The sequence below is a fragment of the Gallinula chloropus genome (genome assembly GCF_964237585.1).
Source record: "Gallinula chloropus genome assembly, chromosome: 5".
Lineage (NCBI taxonomy): Eukaryota > Metazoa > Chordata > Aves > Gruiformes > Rallidae > Gallinula > Gallinula chloropus.
Window position 1 is genome coordinate 81,250,330 of NC_140090.1, and position 21,323 is coordinate 81,271,652.

At 53.8% G+C, this 21,323-nt stretch overlaps 1 protein-coding gene across 1 annotated transcript in view; it reads right to left on the bottom strand.

The window, feature by feature from the left end:
- Positions 1–21,323, bottom strand: part of TCERG1L (transcription elongation regulator 1 like) — a gene marked incomplete at both ends in the record, with an annotated part of 56,950 nt that overhangs the window by 24,897 nt on the left and 10,730 nt on the right. Inside the window, 2 exons of the mRNA XM_084264724.1 lie at positions 1,687–1,812; positions 20,107–20,283. Of these exons, the coding sequence (XP_084120850.1) occupies positions 1,687–1,812; positions 20,107–20,283 (303 nt within the window). The remainder of the gene's footprint in view (positions 1–1,686; positions 1,813–20,106; positions 20,284–21,323) is intronic.

The window sequence follows — 21,323 nt, forward strand, 5'->3', positions numbered from 1 at the left end:
TGTGTGTGCACTCCACATACTTACACATTAAGTAGGAATCGTGGCTTGAGGTGTTGGCATCCCAGCTGTCCACCCACGGCCCCTCTCAGAAACCAGCCCCATGTCCCAGTGCTCCTGGGCTGGGCACCCTCAGTGAATACAGTTTTCATGGTCCAGGGATTTTAAATTGGGAAAAAACCCCAAACAAAACCAATCCCAAGAAAAGAACCAACCAACCAACCCCCCAAGCTGGGGGGATGGTATCTTCTTCAGCCCTCTCAGCTGGTGTGCTGCCACTTGCCTCCCCGGCACTGGAAGGTCCCAGCAGCTTTGCCAGGTCCCCAGTGTCCTCCAGCAGCTTCCCAAAGGACAGGTTTGCTTTTTGGTAGCACTGATGTGTGAAAACACCTTTATTGGAGTCATTTTCTCTTAATTATGACTCCTACTTTGATTGGTTTCCTGCTGAAGGCAACGACAGCTGGTGGCAACCTGCAGAAAAGAGTGGGACGTCCTCAAAGCCCTTAAAGAAAAATCCATACTATTCTTGAGTGAAATTCCCATTTTTCTGTTCAATGTAGCTGGCAGCAAATCGAAGATGACAGGAAGAGGAAGATGAAGGTATTTTGTATTTCCAAGAGAAAGCTGGAAACAAAAGTGTAGTGTTCATCTTATTTACATCACTTGTATGCATATGGCAAGGCAAGGACAGGTCTTACAGAATGGCAGCCTCCTGACAGCACAGCCACGTGATCTAGGCAGCCCACTGACCAACCATCACGCTGGCCCTGTCACCAGCAGTCACCCAGTCATCAAAAAGCTTTGTATAGTTGGATCCTTCTTGAGTGTGAGGGATAAAATCAGGCTGGTTTAGCATTTCCTCCATCTCTCCTGCTTCAGACACAAAAGCAAGTCAACATGACCCTTGGTGACTTAAAGGAGGAGTGTGCTGGCCTTCCTGACTCCGAGCAGTTCCTGGTAAACACCAGTTTTATCCATGAAACACGGCCAGGAAGGTGCATTGGGGACCCCATGGTGCCACCCAGCCAGCTGGTGCCCCTTCTCCATGGCTGCCTGTGCCCAGGTCAGGCAGAGGACCTGCCCAGTCCCAGAACACCACCTCACCTCCATCAACAGAGCTCCTGACTTCACCACAACAGCATTCCAAGAGGGATTTCATGGTATTAGGAAAGATATTCCCAACCTCCAACCAAAACCTGATCTCCTTCCCATTGTGACTTGCAACACATATAGGATTGGAACAAAGCCACAGGACTTCCTCCAGGCCTAGGGAACAGCACAGCCCTGCCTCTCATGACAACACACACGTAGGTGACAGCAAATAAATGGCTTTTATCACCTGGTACAGCATCAAGCATCCTTGGAGGCTTCAGCCAACAAGGCTTCATGGAGCAACCGTCCCCCAGCTAACCTCATGGAACGCCTGTGAATACCAAAAGCCTGAGGACACCTCAGGAACTTGCCTCTTGTATCATCAAACACAAACCTACTGCAATTCCCAGACAGAGTCAGCCAGACCCAAAACACTGGCTATGCCTGTAATCAGCTAAAGCAGCAGTCACGAAGCCGGAGCCGAGTTGTTCAGGGTTCCCATCTCCAGGCAGCACAGACAACACGGCTCTGGGTGGAAGTGTGCAAATACACACATATGTTTCAGCAACAGAAGCAGCTACAGCAACATAAACACACCTGCCAAAGCCTGATCCACCAAGCTGGTTGCCATGAACGTCACCGCCGGTGCAGACACAGCAGTTACCCGGGTGACCTGCGTCGGCAGCAGAGGACCCACGTGAGCATCCATCCTGGAGGCAGAACCTGCACCCAAACCATAAGGAAACCTTGTTAGTTTTGTTTCCCAGTCAGCAAAAACACCTTCTGCAAACTCACATTTCCCCAGCCACACGTCACACTCTTTGAACCCCCCACGAAACCCTTCCCCTCTCTACCCGCTGGCACGGCTGACGCAACAGGTCTGGTGTTAGTGGAGTTACTGGTCTGGTCTGGCCAGGATGCCCATCACTTCTCAGCACACAAGCACTGGTGGAAGTTTCAAAACATGGTTTTCAAACCAAGACTCTGCAAGGACACGGTGATGCCCTCAGAACAGGTTACAGCACCACCAGTTTCCTTACTGGAGACTGCAGAGCACACCTCCAGTGCCTGCTGCTGGCCACAGACTCTGCCTGTCCCACACCATCCACGGGACATCCTTTTGTGTGATTTGAGGGAACCACACTCTGCTCAGACACGTCACAAAGCAGAAAGATCCCTCAGCTGTCAGGATAAAGCAGCGATGCGGCTCCGCTGCTAAACGATGCTAATTAATTAACCCTGGAGGACTCGTGGCCACTGCTGAATTCAAGGGCAGACAGACCCTGAGCACCAGCTGCCCGTTAGCTGTGCACACACCCGACTTTCAGAAGACTCGTGGTCTTGTTTCAGAGGCACCAGGGGTCCCACCAGCAGTGCCTGCACCAGCCCAGGGCCAGCGCCCCAACACTGCACTGCACCCCAGGTGAAGGCAGACTCTGGGAACAGCACATCACATCCCCAGCTCGACCTGAGCTGCTGAATTTATCACCCTCTCCTCTCCTAACTGCACTACCACTGTATTTCCTGTACTCCTTGTACCCCTGACTGCTGTCCCAAGGGCAGGCTGGAGCTCAGGCTGTCACTGGGCTTGGCAGGATTCACCCTCCTAGCAAACAAGGAAGAATTTAAAACATAGTAGGTTATTTTAACCTAACACCACTCCTAAAGAATGTTTTACAACAACAGGAATCGAAACAAACAAACACCATCTGATGAAGTGAGAATTCCTGTTCCAATAAAGGGTCACTGTGGCTAAAGAACCATCCCAGGAAAGGAAAGCTTTGCCAGTCTTAGGGAAAAGCAGGTGGTGTGTGGAGCTCTGGGAGTTGGAGCCAGAGCACCAAGTTTAGTGATATGTCCTAAGGACCCTGCTTTGGCAGGGGGTTGGACCCAATGATCTCTGGAGGTCCCTTCCAACCCCTGTGACTCTGTGAATGTTCAACGATGCATCTGTGTGACACCAGCCTGGCAGCAGTGAGGGCATCTCACAGACCTTACTGGGTAAGGGATGATGTATTAACCTCAAATGCAAATGAAACACCTCAGGAAAGCACAACCCCCACCCAAGCAAGGGGAAAAGAAACAACTTTCCATATGTGCTGAGTGGAAGAACTGGGAGGGCGACCGTGAGCTTTCCACATGGAAAAGGATGGTCAGTCCCCACCAGCCAGGGTGGGATGGGAGGGAGCCCCCATCAACCTCCTCAGGACTCAGCACAATGGATGAACATCCCTCCTCCTTTATTTTGTGCCAGTCACAAGAACCTAAGAAGCACCTTTAACATTTTTAGGGGCTTCCTCCCACTCTTCATCCTGCAGTAGAGCCTCGCCAGGCTGAGGAGCCGCCGTGCCAGCCCAGTGAGAGCAGGGCTGGAGAAGGGCAGGAGAGGACAGTGCCAACACCATTCTAACCTCCTGGGCCTGGCAGAGGGCTGGACAGGACAGACAGTGGAGGAGACCACACGACTTGAGGCACGTGTAAAGGTGCACAGCACGATGCCCCAGCTGACCTGGTGAACCAGAGCCCCCCACGGACCTGCGGCCGTCTGGGACGGAGCAAAACGGGTACCAAGAGATGCTCCTACACCCTTCGCATCAGCAGGGCCAGGGAGGGGCAGCAAGACCTCTGCGATGCACTGACTGAACCAGCAAAGCAGCCCCAGGCCGTCTCCTGGCAGTGCCCTCCCCAGGACAGGAGCACAGGCTCCCTGGGGGCAGCGGGGGGGTGAACTGCTGAGGGAAGGAAAGGCCCCAGGACAGGAAATATTACCATTTCCTTTTCCTTTCTGACATTCAGTCAGGAAAAGAGGAATTCCTGCAAGACATGATCAGCAGCACGATAAAGAAATTACCCTGCAAGGTCCTGTGATAACTACAATCCCCATTTGCTTTGAAGAAAGGATGATAACTGAAGTGTTTCTGGAAGAGGAGCAGGTCAGCACGCTGCTTGTTCTGCTACCTGCAGCACAATAACGTTACTGGAGGCACTTGTACCTCGGCCATCTCTAACAAGACACTGAACCATTTTCCAGCTCCAGACGATGTTTGGACCTCAGGCAATGACAGTTTCCTTTTTTTCTGCTTCTGTCAGAGCCCCTGGCAAAACTATTAACTTTGATGAGCTCTCTGGATACAAAGAAATGCTGGGGAAGCATCAACTCCAACACTGAAGTCGAAGGTGCCTCCAATTACAGGGAGCAACCCACACAACAGCAGATTCACAACGGCCCCTCCAGTTTTATGGGGATGCCCAGCAGGATCCACACACAAATGGATTGAAATTCAGACTTCCATATCCTTGGAGATCATTCCTTGAGCTAGGATTTCCATCTGTAACTTAGCTGTGTGTTAATTAATCCCATGACTAATAGTCCACAGAGTGAGGAGGATCTTTGAATTTTCAAATTAATTTTAATGACAACAAAAAGGACACCTCCATCCTATGGCTTCCAGGGTCACCAGAGACAGGCTGAAGTGGTACTTCATCATCTGTCTCCTGATTCTGGGGAGCTGTGGGCACTTCACTGCCTTGCTGTCTCCCACAACATGCTTGGTAAGGGCCAGGCAGCTATTCTGAACTCGCCCAAAGTTCCTTAAAGACAAAACCAAACCAAAACCACACTGGAGATGAGCAGGGCTGGGAGGTTTCCTCCTCCCTCTGTGAAGTTTCAATCCTTAACTTTTCCAATCAAACCACAGCACTTCCAACGTTTCCTGTAGTGTCAGGCGAGGGGTTAGGCACAGTTCTCCTCAGTGTGACTCGCGGAGCCTCTCCCAGCACCACACACACCAGCACGGGGGCTGTGTAACTAAACATCCCTACTGGAAACAGCCCCAGCACGGGCTTAATCTGATCCCCAGCGAAGTCAGCACAGTCTCTGTGGAGGCTCAAGGGCACCACATCACGCTCCTGGAAGCAAAGCTTCTCCCCCTGCCACACATCACGCTGCCCCTCGCAGAGGTTCTCTCTGTGCCACGGGACAGAAGCTCAGCGTGTTATCCACCAGCCCAGCTTGCCACCCGCCCGTGTCCACACTGAACGTGTCCCAGCACCTGGCTTTCTTGGCAGCTCTGTAAGGCTGCCTCAGGAACAGCATCAGCTGCAAGAGCACGACGTGCCCGGGCGATGGGAGCAGCACCGGGCTCAGCGCCCACGGCACCGGCGCAGCGACCGAAACGCTCCTTTGGTGAGGAACCCGGAGGGAAACGGGAGCTCGTGTTCCCCATGGAGAAGGGGAGGAGGGATGGCGGCTGTCAGCACCACGCTCTGTGTGCTCAGGATGCTCCTGATGTCTCCACCTGCTCCTGCAGTGACCGGTTTCCCCAGACCAAGCTGGGGGGCAGGAGATGCAGCAACCCCGTTCATTCACCTGCCCAGCAAACTACAACCACCGGCTGTTCCCAGCCAGCTCCATCCAACCACAGCCACAGCTGCAGCGTTCCACACAGACACCAGCCACTGGACACGGTGAGGAACAGGATGCTCCACGACAGCCCCATCTGCCCCACCACCCTGCTCATTCCAAGGGCCAAATGCAGTCATATACCTGAACACATCCCTACCCCAGCCATCATCTTCGCTCACCTCTCGGGATGTACTGCAGGTTTCCTGCAGTTACATGACCACTGTGTTTGCCAGAAGCACTCTCTGGGTACCACAGGTGCTACCCAGCGACAGAGGAGCGACACACTTCGGGCATCCTTGAGAACAAAAGCCTCTTTTGTTTTCCCCTGACATAATCCAGCCACAAATAGTGTTTTTAGTAACTGCACAAGCTCAAACTCTGCCTCTCCACTCTGCCAGTTACAGGAAATAAGGCACAGAAGTGAACCCCCACCCTTCCTCACCAAGGGCACGACCCCCCACCAAGCCCTTGGTGGGAACACCAACCAGCTGATCCCAGCCAAGAAGGGCCCCAAGGCAAGCAGGACAGGTCACTGCCATGCAAAGACAGGGGACACTCCATGAAAACTACAGCCAAAAGCTCCTCAGGCCACCCCTGACTGAGACACCTTCTCGGGATTACAAGTCATCTGACTGACTTCAAGACCAGGCAACTCCCAGAGCAACCCAGCACGTTCCCACAGTGGGGAACCTGGGACCTGCGGATCCCACCCACCCACTCTGGATGCTGCTGACACAAACCAGCTCCCCCCTCAAACTGTACTCCAGTTCCCTTAGCTGGCACACCTCTAGATTCTCTCCTAGCCAAAGAAAGAAAACACAGAGAAGAACTAATCCTCCTGTTGTTTCTCACTAATAACCATCTGCCTGTGTTATCTGCTTGTCAAATCCTGACCCGCCAGTAAGAGAAAGGAAAGCAAATAAGGGATAATTATTTTGATGAGGATGAAATGACAGCAAACATGTCTGCAGTGAATCACACCAAATACCAGAAACACAAGTAATTCAAAGAGGGGAGGAGTTGCCTGGGACAAGGAGGAGCTGTGCAGGGGGGTCCCACAGCCCCCTCCCAGGTGGAACTAAGTGCTCCAGAGGGCAGGGATCCATTCCCACTGTTCCCAGCTATGCCAAGCACGGGGGGCAGCTCCAGAGAGAAAGCACAGCACCAAACAGGCATCTTCTGGGCTGACATTGCAACGGGGAGAGGAAACACCCCTCGAGCACTGTGCCCCAGCACCCTCTGTGAGGGAGGGGAGATGCTGCTGGCAAACGATGCTGTGGTCCCCACTCCCTGCTGCTGGAGCCAGGCAATGGTGGCTGTCCCATCACTGCAGCAGGCAAAGCATGAGAGCAGCTCTGGTTTGCAGCCCCAGCCCTGCACCCCAGGGACTGCAGGATGGCACCAGCCTGCCCAAGGAGCCCTTCAAATGACTTAATTACCCTGACTGTAAGGACTGTAACAGCAGAACACCTTTCTTCAAAACCACTCCCAGGGTGGTTTAAGGGCAGAATAAACTCTCACCCAGAGAGCCCTCTCATCCTCCTGCATCCTGCCCGTGTCAGAAGACACCCCCATCCCGTTTTACAGACCCACAGAGGTGAATTAGTCTCCCTTCTTGCCGGGGGTGATGAGCCCTGCTCTGGTCCCTGCTCTCACCTGGGGGGCACGGCAGCTTTGCCTTCCTCCACCTGCCTGGGGAGGCTGGAATCCACACAAACACATGCTTTGCTCAGTGACAGCAGTTTCCTGCAGCACAACTGGTCTCAGGGGTGGGAAAACGGCCCATTTGCTTCCTTTCCTGTAATATTTTCATTCAGCCCCTTGCTTTGTTCCTGGAACACGGGTGTTTTAATCCCTCAGCTTTCTCAGAAGTTCCCTCTTGCCTGTTTGTGTGGATGCTCGTTACATCTTCGCTTCCTTAAGACAGGGAGGATTTTCAGTGCTTTAAAGCCCAAGAATGTAATTTTCAGAAGTGTGCCCGTGCCCAAAGAGCAGAAAACCCATTAACAGAGTAATTGTGTTGACTTTCAAGTCACTGATGCGCCGCTGAAAGCCCCACGCTCAATAAGCAGCCCAGCAGGCAACCCAAGATCCTCCTGCTTCCAAGTGGAACGTGAGCTGCAGTGATTCTTTTTTACATCCAAATTGAAATGTAATGAGAACATATTAACAAAGAGTATTAAATATTCAGTGGCCTGGCTCTGCCTGGGAAAGGCTTTCCCCTAACGCTTCCAGAGGGACCCGCGGGGCGATGCCGACGTCAGGCAGGCTCTGGGCTTCACCCCTCTGACACCACTTTGAGGAATTCCACTGCTGCCTGGAGAAACCACCACCCAACTAACCAACAGCTGAAAAGCCTGAGGACAACCTACACATAGAAAATAAAGCCCAGATATTGACTCTGAACACCCGAAGAGCTGACCCCGCAGCAGCAGGCACAGCTGCTGTGTCCTTCAGGGGCCAACACCTACCAAAGCAGCTGTTTGGGGAGCAGAGCTCATCACCAGCCAACCTGCTGTCCATCCTGTTTCTCACTGGCCACGGTCCTGAGTGCACACAGACAGAGTGCTGTGCAACCCATGTGCAGGGAAACACGGGTGCCGAGCTCATCACGATGCTCATCACAACACCCACGGGTCACAGAGTGACCCAGCATCTTCCTGGGTCCTGTTCCTACCCCAAATCCTTCCCTCAGCCTTGGCAGATCTTCCAGGATAATGGTGTCCTCTTAGTTCTGCAGCTGGGGCTTGGCTGTTAGAAACCTTCTTGTGAAACCTCAGGAGCTTCTTGGCTTGCTCTGATTACATGGAGCCTACTGATGGGTGATCTGAGAAGCTGCAGATGGGGTATTCTTTAGAAATTACATCACTTCACTGGTTAGAATCAGAGTCACAGAATGGCATGGGTTGGGAGGGACCCCAAGGGTCCCAGAGCTCCAACCCCCTGCCACAGGCAGGGACACCAACCTCCAGGCCTGGAGCTACACAAGGTTGCCCAGGGCCCCAGCCAACCTGGCCTTGAACACCCCCAGGGATGGGGCACCCACCCCCTCTCTGGGCAGCCCCTTCCAGCCCCTCACCACTCTCTCTGCAAAGAACTTCCCCCTAAGATCTAATTTAAACCTTCCTCCAGCTTTAATCCACCAGTTGGGTTTAACTCTTCTTGCCCAGCTGATTTGAAAAGATGATATGAAGCTCCCTTGCTTGGTAACTAGAAGGTGAACCCTGCAGTATAAAGGGAACGAGTCCACTGTGAGCTGATCACTGGTTTCTAGAACAAAGGTGAACAAACACCTCCAGCCAGCCCTGCAGCTGTGGCTGCTGGACACAGCAAAGCAGCAGCGAGTCCGGGTGTAGGACCAGTGGGACAGGTGAAACCCAGATGCTCTCACTGCAAAGGGACACTCCAGGCAAATGAAGCCTCTGCAGCTGCAGACACTGTGACAGCTCAGGGGGTCTCTGCTTGGTCTGCAGCACCTGGTCACCACGGTGCCTCTCTGGTCTGACAAAATCCCCCTCACCACCCGGGCTTGAGGCACGGGGAGGGGTTTGACAGCTGGAGCCAGACACAGCCCTTGTCTGGTGTGAGGGATGTGTGTAATACCCAGCTGCTGCCACGGGCAGCTCGGGAGTCAGGAGCCAACTACTGGGGATGAAAACCCAGCACAGGATGCTGCAGGGAGCCACAGCCTGCTCATAAAACCCACTGACAACAGCAGCCTTCAACTCCCTTCCCTTGTCTCTCTAATGTCTGCTGGGGGATTTGGACTTGAACTGGGAAACAGAAACAGGGCTGAAGTTCAAACTCTTGAACAAGAAGAAAATAACCTAAAGAACTGTGTAACTAGGATGGAGTAGGTCAGGCAAGACACAGCAGCAGGACCCCACTGCACCATGCAAACTGGACCCAGCAGAGAAGTGCAGCCTTTTTGCTGGTGAGGAAGGTGACGAGCAGAGGAACCCACTGCTGCAGGACAGTTTGGTCTTCAGGAAACAGAATAAACCCATGCATCGAATCACAGAGTCACAGGCTGCTTTGGGTTGGAAGGGACCTCAAAGCCCATCCAGTGCCACCCCCCTGCCATGGGCAGGGACACCATCACTGGCCCAGGGTGCCCCAAGCCCCATCCAACCCGGACTTGAGCCCTGCCAGGGATCCAGGGGCTCCCACAGCCTCTCTGGGCACCCTGTGCCAGGGCCTCCCCACCCTCAGAGGGAAGAATTCCTTCCTTACATCTAACCCAACCCTACCCTGTCCTGTCCCTGCACTCCCTGGTGAGCAGCCCCTCTCCACCTTCCTGCAGGACCCCTTGAAGTGTTGGCACACCACAGTTAGTTCTCCCTGCAGCCTTCTCTTCTCCAGGCTGAAGCAGCCCAGCCCTCCCAGCCTGGCTCCAGAGCAGAGGTGCTCCAGCCCCTTGAGCACATGGTCCAGCTCTTACATCAGTGAGTATCCCTTTGAAGGAAATCAAGGCTCCTGGAGTTCCCCATCCAAACACAAACAAGCCCCTGCGTTTTGGCAGCATCACTGCTATTGGCAGAGTTCCCCTGGTTCCTTCGCCAACCTGACTCAGTGTCCAGGTTTCTTGCAGGTTGATTTCTGAGTTTTCCTATTTTTAAATTACAAAATAAAAAAGGAAAGGGAATTGCTGTGGAAGATCTGTTCTGCTGCTGCGTGGAGAGCAACAACAGCAACACATGGGATGACTGTCGTTCAGCTGTGCAGGTACCTATGTGTGCACATACCTGTGTCTGTCTGTCTGTCTGTCTGTCTGCAGGGGGGTGAGTCTTGCCACTCCCATTTAAACAAAGACTAGTATGCCCTTTTATTATAAACAAACACAGCCTCTCCTCTGTGCTGCAGTTTAGCAGCTGGCAGCAGCATCACCACCCCACAACGGCGACACCGTGTCCACTGTCACTCCTGCAGCAACTTCCCGAACATATGAAGGAGGGTCCTTCTCCATCCCAAGCTCCACAGCTGCTGATGACAGGGGGTGGATGCTGCCTGAGCATCCCCACAGCCACCAGTCCCCCTCCAGCCGTGCTGGGACGCAAAGACCCAACACGGCTGCTGCACGGGGCAATCGCTCACCGTTGCCATCCTTGCCCCCTCCATCCCCCCCACTCACAAGCTGCTCCTCGGGGGCTCCTCCCTGCCAGGTCCCCACACCAGGACGTGTCTGTACAGCAGCATCACACTGATCTCTCCTCTCATCTGCCATCCCCTCTCACAGATCCAGAGCTCACCCTGCACGTTCTCCACATCTGAATTATTTATCCATATTTAAAGTCACAGCATTAGCAACACCGGCACTAAAGTATCAATAATGTAAATTTTTCCAGCTTCTCACTCTCAAGATGACTGCTCCTAATTCCCCTTCACCAGGGACATGATGGTGGCATTACCATTTCGCTCTCCAGCAGCACACAAATGAGCTGTAACTGATGGCTCGGAAGCGGCAGTTGAGCGGCTGCGACTTGTGAGCCGGGTTCCTCTGTGTTCCCAGGGACACACGTCTGGATCTCCATCCAGACCTCAGGCACCACCGGCTCCTGCTGCCTTACAGAGCCCAACACCATCCCCTCCAACACACTGAATCTTAGGGGTTGGAAGGGGCCTCCAGAGCCCATGGGGTCCAACCCCCTGCCCAAGCAGGGTCCCTAGGACAGGTCAGGGCTGGAATCTCTCCAGAGAAGGAGACTCCACACCCCCTGGGCAGCCTGTCCCAGGGCTCCCTCACCCTCACTGGGAAGAAGTTCTTCCCCACATTGGGGGGGAACTCCCTGTGCTCCAACTTGAGCCCATCGCCCCTTGTCCTGTCCCCACAGACACTGAAAAGGGACTGGCCATTCCCCCTGCATCCCATACTTAAGATATTTATAATCATTAATAAGGCCCCCCCCCCTTAGTCCTTTCTGCAGGCTGAACAGCCCCAACTACAGTATTAGATTTTCAGCAAGTTTCTCAGTGCTGTAGCACCCAACCTGGGTGACCTCCCAAGCCCAGGAACGGGACAGCCGGCATCGGATGGACGGCTCCTTTGGAATTACTCCCACCACCCCTGATTTGGAGGAGACACACACAAGCACAATGAATTGAGGTGTCCAAGGCCAGGTTGGCTGGGGCCCTGGGCAACCTTGTGTAGCTCCAGGCCTGGAGGTTGGTGTCCCTGCCTGTGGCAGGGGGTTGGAGCTCTGGGACCCTTGGGGTCCTTTCCAACCCAGACCAGTCTGGGATTCTGGGATTATGAAAAATAACTAAATAACTAAGGAGAAAGCACTCATCCCTTTGCCTTCTCACAGCCATCATGCCTAAGCAAATGCCACTCCTGGTGCCTCTCTCCCCTTTCACACAGCTCTACCTCCCTCCTCAGCACCGCGCTCACCGTTCCTACACGGCTTCTGGCAGGTGCCGTCACACAGCTCGCAGGATGGCTCCGCATCGCCGTACCCTGAGCTATTCTGCATCAAACCCCAGCAGCATTAAGCCTCAGCAACACACACCCAGCTCCTAATGGCTTAATTGCACAAATAAATTCCAGGGAACAGCAGCAGCAGCAGCCACAGCGGCGCGTTCCTCCGGCTCTGGTTCGACACCCGGCAGCACCAGCAGTAACTCTGCCCGTCGCCTCTTCCTGCAGGGCAGCAGTCTAACCACTCACTTCTTGGAACTGCTGCGCTACCCTCGCAAGAGCTGCCTCTATTTCAGGCAATTTGGGGTTTTTCTTCCAGACTCACGCTCTGCTGGCAGCACAGGGAGGTTAGCTGAGCCTCTGAGCCATGGAAACCTCCAATCCCTCTGTGTCTGCAACGGGAGCGACACGAAGCAGGAGAATCCCGAATTGAAAAGTCTTTTGGTGGGGGGAAAGGGGTCTTGTGTAGCCAGGGAGGAGAAGCTGCACTGACCTGAAACACAGTATTTAAGCCAGAGTATGGAACACACACACAGACACATGGCACAGCCTCAGGAGCAAGCTATGGGAACGCTGGGGGGCAGGTGAGCATCTCAGGAGGAAAAGGAGAACTTGTCCCTGTGGATCCCATGGGGAATCAGCCCTTAGAGCAGCAAGACCCAAGAGACCCCCCAGTCCCTGTCACAGCCCCTCCTCTTAGGTGTGAGATGGAAGGAGCTACATGTCTGCAAAGGGACTCCCAACCTCCCAGGACACACAGGATGATGCTGAGGGTTTTCCAACAAAGCCAAACAACTGCGAAGCAGGGAAGGGCAGAACCAGGATGTACAGTGTGCTTCACAGACTCACAGACTCACAGAATCACAGGGGCTGGAAAGGGCCCCCCAGAGCCCATGGGGTCCAACCCCCTGCCCAAGCAGGGTCCCTAGGACAGGGGCTGGAATCTCTGCAGAGAAGGAGACTCCACACCCCCTGGGCAGCCTGTCCCAGGGCTCCCTCACCCTCACTAGGAAGAAGTTCTTCCCCACATTGGGGGGGAACTCCCTGTGCTCCAACTTGAGCCCATCACCCCTTGTCCTGTCCCCACAGACACTGAGCAGAGGCTGCCCATGGCCCCCTGGGTCCCACCCTTCAGCTCTTGATCCCCATTGATCAGATCCCCTCTCAGTCTCTTCTCTACAGGCTGAACAGCCCCAGCTCCCTCAGCCTTTCCTCCCAGGGGAGATGCTCCAGGCCCTTCAGCATCTCTGTCCCTCCTCTGGACTCTCTCCAGGAGATCCCTGGCTGTTTGATCCCAGGCAGCCAGCCACTCTCCACATCACAAGGGTGTCACCACGGCCCATCTGGCTGGGAAAGGGTGGAACGTCACCACTTCAGTGCCCATGCTGCCTGCAGGCTGACTGGCTGACCAAGCATCGGGGCTGACCAAGCATCGCAGCAGCACCAGCTTAGGTCTGCACCACTCACCCGTCTCCTGGACAGGGAAAAACCACCCCACAGGTACTTTAACAGTGCAAATGCTGTTACTAACGCCTGAAATCCGATTTGCACTCTCTCTGCAGCAGTACACCGGCATTTTTCAAAGGAAAAAACCCTACTACTTGTTTTAACAAGCAGTTAAACACAGAGTAAATTAAGTCTGACTTTCCTGACATTTACCAAGCAAACAGTTGGGCATGAATGAAAGGATTTGGGTTGTTTGTCTTTGCTAACTACTACATGAAATATTTAATTAAGTTTTTGCTATTGTCAGTATTTGATATTACCTTCAAGACACTGAAGCAGCTTCTTCTGCCTCCCACCAGAGAAAACAGCAGTTCATCCAAGAAGACAGCACAAATGAGGCAAGACTAATTTGTAACTGGTACCAGTTTGGCCGTAGGATTCTAGCAAGAGAGAAGATGAAGTGCCACAGCAGTACATTCCCTCTGCATGTGTATTTTTATCCTGCCAGAAGATCTTGCCTTCTACTCCCAGTTAGTCACATCAACAATATTCCAGGCAAAGGAGGATGAGGGATGTACTTTCCCACAGACCCGTAAGACAGGCTGCAACAGACATCACCCTAACGCCTTGGACATGGCAGTGGCTTTGCATACACTGAATCGCAGCATCCCAGGAACATCTCCAGAGATGGAGACTCCCCAACCTCTCTGGGCAGCCTGGCCCAGGGCTCTGCCACCCTCCCAGCACAGAAGTTCCTCCTCAGGGTTAGGGGGAACTTCCTCTGCTCCAGTTTGTGCCCACAGCCCCTTGTCCTGTCCCTGGGCACCCCTGAACACAGACTGACCCATCCTCCTGAGCCCACCCCTCAGGGGTTTCTCAGCACTGGGAATATCCCCCTCAGGCTTCTCTTCTCCAGGCTGACCAGCCCCAGGTCCCTCAGCCTCTCTGTGTCAGAGAGATCTTCTCATCCCCTCAGCATCTCCTCAGCCCTTTCCAGTAGCTCTGTGTCCTTCCTGCCCCAGGGAGCCCAGCCCTGCATGGGATATTCCACATCACAAAGCCAGTTTGGTCCATCCACAGAACTGCCCCAGTAAATGCTCCATGATTTACTTCATTTTCCAGTGGAGATGCTGTGAAAGATTCATGATTCAGAGCCCTGGGACAGGCTGCCCAGGGGGTGTGGAGTCTCATTCTCTGGAGAGATTCCAGCCCCGTCTGGATGTCACCCTGTGTGCCCTGTCCTAGGGACCCTGCTTGGGCAGGGGGTTGGACCCCATGGGCTCTGGGGGTCCCTTCCAGCCCCGACAATTCTCTGAGTCTGTGATATCAAAAAGTTCTCCCTGCTCTGTGTCTCCTTCCCATGCAGCCCACCTCCATCCCAAGCCCCTCTCCCACACACGCCAGTCAGGTCGCCCAGAATTCACGGCTTCATTCTCCCACCAGCACATGAACCACCCTTGGAGCCACCATCCCTTTCCCATCTGGGCACCTGCAGCCTCCAGCAGTGATTTACTGCCCAGCAGCCACAGAAAGCCGGTACCCAGTTAACTGGGATCCCTGGCACTACTTTCCCTCGGAATCCCACTGTACACACGAGCCTCCCCTGCGTGTGCCAGCACAGAAATCAAACCCAGATGTAATGTTATGCTGAGTATCAGCTCGAGCAGGAAGTTATCACTTTAATAACTATAAACATTCATTTGCTTGCTTCGTTACACAGCATTAAAGCTGGGCAGTTCATTTACAAGGAGCTTGTTAGAACTGCTCAGTATTCACAGCCAAGCGTGTGTCACTGCGAGACAGGCAGGACACCCAGGAAGGGGAAGGAGAAGCTTCCCGAGGAGCTGAATATCCCAGTTCTGGCTGGAATGGCTGGGATTGCCCCTTTGATTGTCCAAAATCGTTCTTTATTGCTTACCTCCAACCTAGGAACTGCTGTACACGTTACAGCCAGGGGATCTTAGGTGTGGAGGGTGTGGAGTCTCCTTCTCTGGAGAGATTCCAGCCCCGTCTGGACGTCACCCTGTGTGCCCTGTCCTAGGGACCCTGCTTGGGCAGGGGGTTGGACCCCGTGGGCTCTGGAGGTCCCTTCCCACCCCAACAACTCTGTGATTCAGCCTCAGCTCCAGCAGCTGCAAGAAGCTGGGGAGGGAAGATGCTGGGCTGAGCTCCAGGGTTTCCCAGGAGCGATCCTGGTACCTGCCCCGGAGCTGTGCCGGGCTCTCTCTGAGTGCGGTGCCCGCTCAGGAACGGGCATTGCTGAGGAGGGGAGGCTGCTTCTTCCAAAAGCCACCATAAAAATAATGGCCAAACGTGTCTGCTATCAGCAGGGTTTGCTAAGGAACAAGCTGACAGGCACATGCAGGAGCAGGCAGCAAGGCGCTGGTGCCCAGAGCCGGTCTGAAGACGTAACGCTGCTTGGCCGTTACCGCACTGGTAGGAAAAATACTTAGTCACTTCCCAGCTGTTCTGTGGCAGGCTAAAACATTCCATTTAAACCATTAAATAATTCTGAAAGCAAGGGGAACAGGTGGCAAATGGTTTGTGTGGCAGATGGTGCCTTTTTTAATATTTGTACTCGCTGCTAATTGCCCGAGTCCATCAGCACAGAGTGGTACCTTGCCTCTGCCACCCGCATCGGTAAGGAGCCCTGTGTGAAGGGAAGGGAATAAACGCCCCAATTCTTAATCCAGGAGCCATAAAGGCAGCATTAGAGATCACTCGATAACCCATACCTGAATTACTCCCCGTAACTGTTTAAATTCCTGAGGTTTATTGCATTTTGGGTTGTTATTTTTAAAGACAGAGCCTTTTTCAGCGCCGTGGCTGGAGGGTGCTGGGAAATTCAGTTTTCTCTTTACCAGCAGCACAAACAAGCAGGAACATGCAGCCCGGAGCACCCAGTCTCTGACTCTCCACCACCAGCTCCTGCTTAGTCTTTCTGTTAAACCTGGCACAAACCCCAAGTTACCAGCAAGGCTGACATTAAATATTTACAGGAACGTTGTGCCTGGTGACGTGCAGGAGCAGAACCACCAAGGATGGAAAAAGAAGAAAGAATCACAGAATCACCAGGTTGGAAAAGCCCTTTAAGCTCATCCAGTCCAACCGTCCCTGTCCTGTGCTGACCCAGCTCCCTGAGCACCTCATCTCCCCTCTGTTAAACACCCCCAGGGCTGGGGACTCAGCCCCTCCCTGGGCAGAAAGGAAAGAAAAGGAAGGAGCAGCCCCAACCAGAGCTCTGACCATGCTGCTGGACCTGCCCACTGGTGTGGTACCTGAAGGGCAGGGGCAATAACTGGCTATTTCAATGAGATAGTAATTAGGCTGGCTGAAAGTGGCACAGCTGAACTGTAAGGCCACACAACTCATCATGTCAAAAGGCATCCTTACAAGCAAATACTCAATTGTCAGATCACTGATCTCACAGGCTGCTGTGATGGTGTGTGGTATGCACACAACACCCATCAGCACGCAGTGTGTAACTAAGCACACAACATGCCATCACAGGCACCAACACACCCGCAGATCAAAGATGGAAATCAGCTCATCTTCTCTTTCCTGAAGCCATTCCTGTTACATGAACGCTGCCTGCATAAACTTCAGGCAAGGAGAACGTGGCAAGTTCATTAATTACCATGTTTATGCTGTAAATCACACCCAGATCAAGGAAAACACAGCTGCCCCAGGCTCTGTGGGTTACTCCCTCCCCAAGAAGTGTTTGAGAGCAGTAAGTCGTCTTTCATGAGCACCAAAACTTGGCTGTTTTGCACCAAGAGCCCAGCAGGGTTATAAAGCTCCACACTTGGGATTCCCCACACCTTAGGTTACGCTTTCAGGCTGCCGTCCTGGCCACTGACTGACATGGCAATGGAGAGGTTCGTTTTGGGCAGCAGAGAGCTGCTGTGGGCTAACTGAGAATTTTTCCCTGTAAACAGAGTTGAATCCAGCCTCAGCACCTCTCCCACTGAGCACACAGCTTTGGAGTTTCCCCACGTGCTTCTCTTTGCTCACGCCAAGTCAGGCTCCCTCAATAGCCCCTGGAGAAGAACTCACTTCATAGAATCACAGAATCCCAGACTGCTCTGGGATGGAAGGGACCCCAAGGGTCCCAGAGCTCCAACCCCCTGCCACAGGCAGGGACACCAACCTCCAGGCCTGGAGATACACAAGGTTGCCCAGGGCCCCAGCCAACCTGGCCTTGAACACCCCCAGGGACGGGGCACCCACCCCCTCTCTGGGCAGCCCCTTCCACCCCCTCACCACTCTCTCTGCAAAGAACTTCCCCCCAATCTCTCATCTCCCCCTTCCCTCCTCCAGCTTCACTCCATCCCCCTTGTCCTGCCAGTCTCTGCCCTTTAACAAGCCCATTCCCCTCCTGTTCCTCTGCTCCCCTCAGGGACTGGAAGGCTTCCCAGGAAGCTGTGGCTGAACCTTCCCAGACCTGGCCGGTGCACACCAGCCCGGCTGCAGTGCGGTGCTCCCTGCCTGCAGCCACCCAAACCCTCTGTCCTGCTCCCCCCAGCCCAGCACAAGCCAGGGAAGCTGTCCCTCCAGCAGCCATCACCTAAACCCAGCCCCTCCCAGCCCTCTCCTCCGCCTGCACAGTAAAACGGAATTCCATAGAAATGTTTTATGCAAGCAGAGGCAGCGCCTTCCCCCCAGGGAGGGTGATTAACAGAGAAGAACAGTTAGCTGAATCACCAGTTTATCGTGCATGGACTGGGCATCCTCAAGCTTTCCCTCCTAAGAAGCTGCCAGACATTCTGTAGGAGAAACCCCCAGAAGCGCGTGGTTCTCCGCGAGTGATTGATAAGGGGATGACTGCTGGGGCACTCCAAGCGTGCTGTCTGACAGCCTATCACACGCTCATCCCAAAGGAAAGCGACAATTATCATGGGCTGACACGTTTATCGCTGCACACCGAGCCACGTGCCCACTGGCAGCGCTGCCCTGAGTTGTACCACCATGTCACGCTGACACGGCGCAGGCAGAGCTCGCCTCCGCGGCTGTGAACCGACAGCCCCGCGACAGCCCCTTCCCAGACCGCCTGAGCACCCCAATTCGGGGCAGAACACATCGGGGACGTGCTGCTGGTTTTCAGCATGGACAGAGAACGGGGCTTTCCCCCTCGGGATCCTGCTCCAAGACACTCAGACAGGCAGAAGGGCTGGGACACCACTCGTTGGGAAGCACCAGCTCCCTGCCCGAGGGCAGCGAGAGCTCCGCTCTCTGGTTGTGGTTCAGTACAGCCCGTTCTCCAGGTCCTGGGTTTGGCTGGGATGGAGTTAATGTTCTTTCCAGCAGTGGGTGGGATGCCATGTGTGGGATTTGGGATGGGAGCAGTGCTGGTAACACAGGGATGCTTTAGCTGCTGCCCAGCACTCAGGGACTTCTCAGTTGTTCATCCTGCCCTGCTAACGAGAGGGTGGGGGTCACCCAGGGAGCTGGGGGGACACACAGCCAGGACAGGTGACCCAAACTGCCCAAAGAGGGTATCCCATGCCAATCACGTCAGGCTCAGCATAAAGGGGGGCTGGTGGGGGGAGGACTGGACAGCTCCAGTACACGTGGTCTGGGGACAGTCTGGTTTCGGGACAGGTCTGAGTTGTGCGGTTCTGTGAGGCAGTGCTCTGGGCATCACCATGTGTATTTAGCTATAAAGCACTGTTGTTGTTATATCTCTTTCTCTGATGTACCAATAAACCATACTTATCCCGACCCACCAGGTTTGTCCTTGTTTTTCCTCTTTTCCCTTTACAACCCTTCCCCCTTGAGAGCAGCTGCACAGTGCCCAGCTCCCGGCTGCAGCTCAACCACGACACTCAGCAAAGCCTGTAAGACTCATTGTACCTCACTCCTAGGGATGAGCTGGCTCTCCAGACTCCCTGGACACAAAGCCCCTGCCGCACACACCAGCAGCTGCTCAAGGGGAACAGTAATTACTGAGACACATCTCTCAGAAGGAGAATTCATCTGCACGCCGAGCGCCCGGGCTGCCCGCCCTCTGCACAGCCCAACCTCCCTCTCGCTGGCCGTGTTACACTTGAGGAACCAAACGGATGGGAGACACACTCTCATTTAAATGTTTAACTTGCTCAGTATCAGCACAGCATCTCTAAACATGCCCCTCAGCATCCAAAGCACAGACAGCCCCAAAAATTACCCTTAGAGACCTTAAATGGGTGCAGTTTCCACAGTGCACCAGGGATGCTCAGCACCGCCCTGCTGAACTCACACGGTTACTTCACACAGTCTTTTTTCCCCTAGGGAACCACACCTAAACCCACCAGAAAGCACACAAGCCCACAGCTACACTCCTCCAGCGTGTTTTGTTGCCACAGACACCCGAACGAGCTACCCAAGCCTTAACCAAACACCACTGTACATCAAGTGATACCTCTGGAGTCCCAGCCCGGGGATGCGGCACGCTGCGGCCGCGCTCCCTTACGGAGCTCACCACAGTGGTGGGATGCGGCTCAGGTCCCCGACTGCCTGCAGACACCACAGCAGCATCAACACCCCAAACCCATGCAGAGTTCTGACCTCCTTTTTCACCCACTTCCAGAGAACACTTCTAAGCAGCACTGGAAAAACCACCTTTAATCCTGGGTGGTGGTAACGGCACCTCCATCCCTGCGCATTTACTCTTCCAAAGCACACCGACAGCGAAACTCAGGCTCAGAAGCCCCTCTCTGCCACACAGTGAACATAAAAACCTGCCTGCTCGTGCCACCAGCAGTGACCTTACCTGGAAAAGGCGAAGCCAAGACTGGAATCTTGATAGGGGAGAAGGTCAGCACGTGGCAGGGCTGGATGCTTGGCGCTGATGGTCCCTGGGGGGCTTCGGGCTCCACCGACACCATGGCAGCGGTGGCCAACGCCAGGGTCTGATTGCTGACTGGTTTAAGGCTATTCTGGCAACCACCTGCAGGAGAGTGAGATGCAAGAGACTTTATTTTCCATAGGAACCCAGAGGATTTACCCAAGGTGATGTTTTCAGCACTCTGAATTCCCACACAAGAAGGAACAAAAGTCTGCCAGCATTTCCCACCTGGCCGCTGCTGTTTGCATGCCCACCCTGTGAGACCTCAACTTGCACCAGGGGAGGGTTACATTGAACATTAGGAAAAAATCTCTTCATGGAGAGGGCTGTCAGGCATTGGAACAGGCTGCCCAGCGAGGCAGATGGGGTGTCCATCCCTGGAGGGATTTAAGGGTAGATGCAGTGCTGAGGGACATCAGTTAGTGTGATGATGGTTGGACCTGACGATCTGAAAGGTCCCTTCCAACCAAGACAATTCTGTGGTTCTATGACACTATATGTTAGATGATCTATCCTAAGGACTCTCAAAGCCCCTTTCCTAATGGTTACTATTATAGCCCCTGCGTGTGGTTGGTGCATCTCTAGCTACTAACACCCCATATACATGAACATACCCTTGGAACCTGGAGGGACAAGACAGCAGTGAGCCACATACAGCCCGTGCTGAGCTATCTAATTAAAATGAAAAACCCCTCAATAATAAAAATCAAATATTTGAACACATTGGTTGGTGTTTTCTTCAAAGCTCCTACAGCTTTATAACAGCACATGACCAGCCCGATTCTGACTCTCTCCTAAAGAGAAGCTGCCTGGTTCCAAACCTGGGTGGTTTTGTAACTCGCCCTGTCGCCCATCCAGCGTTGGGCATCTGCCTGTCTTTCCTCCTGTGATACACACACAGGTGCCCAGGGCTGACCGGCTTTACACACTCACATCCTTCATCCTGCAAACACGCCACGCAGGAAACTTCCAGTGGTTCCACACGGGAGCCCAGCAGAATCCCTCCAAACCCAGGCTCAAGCACACTTCAGACTATCTAACGTTTACCTTTGAGTCTAGCAAGCTCGGGGGGGAGACCTTCAGAGCTCCATCTCCACTAAATATGTTAAATAAACAAGAAAACGAGTAGTAAAAATCTTAAG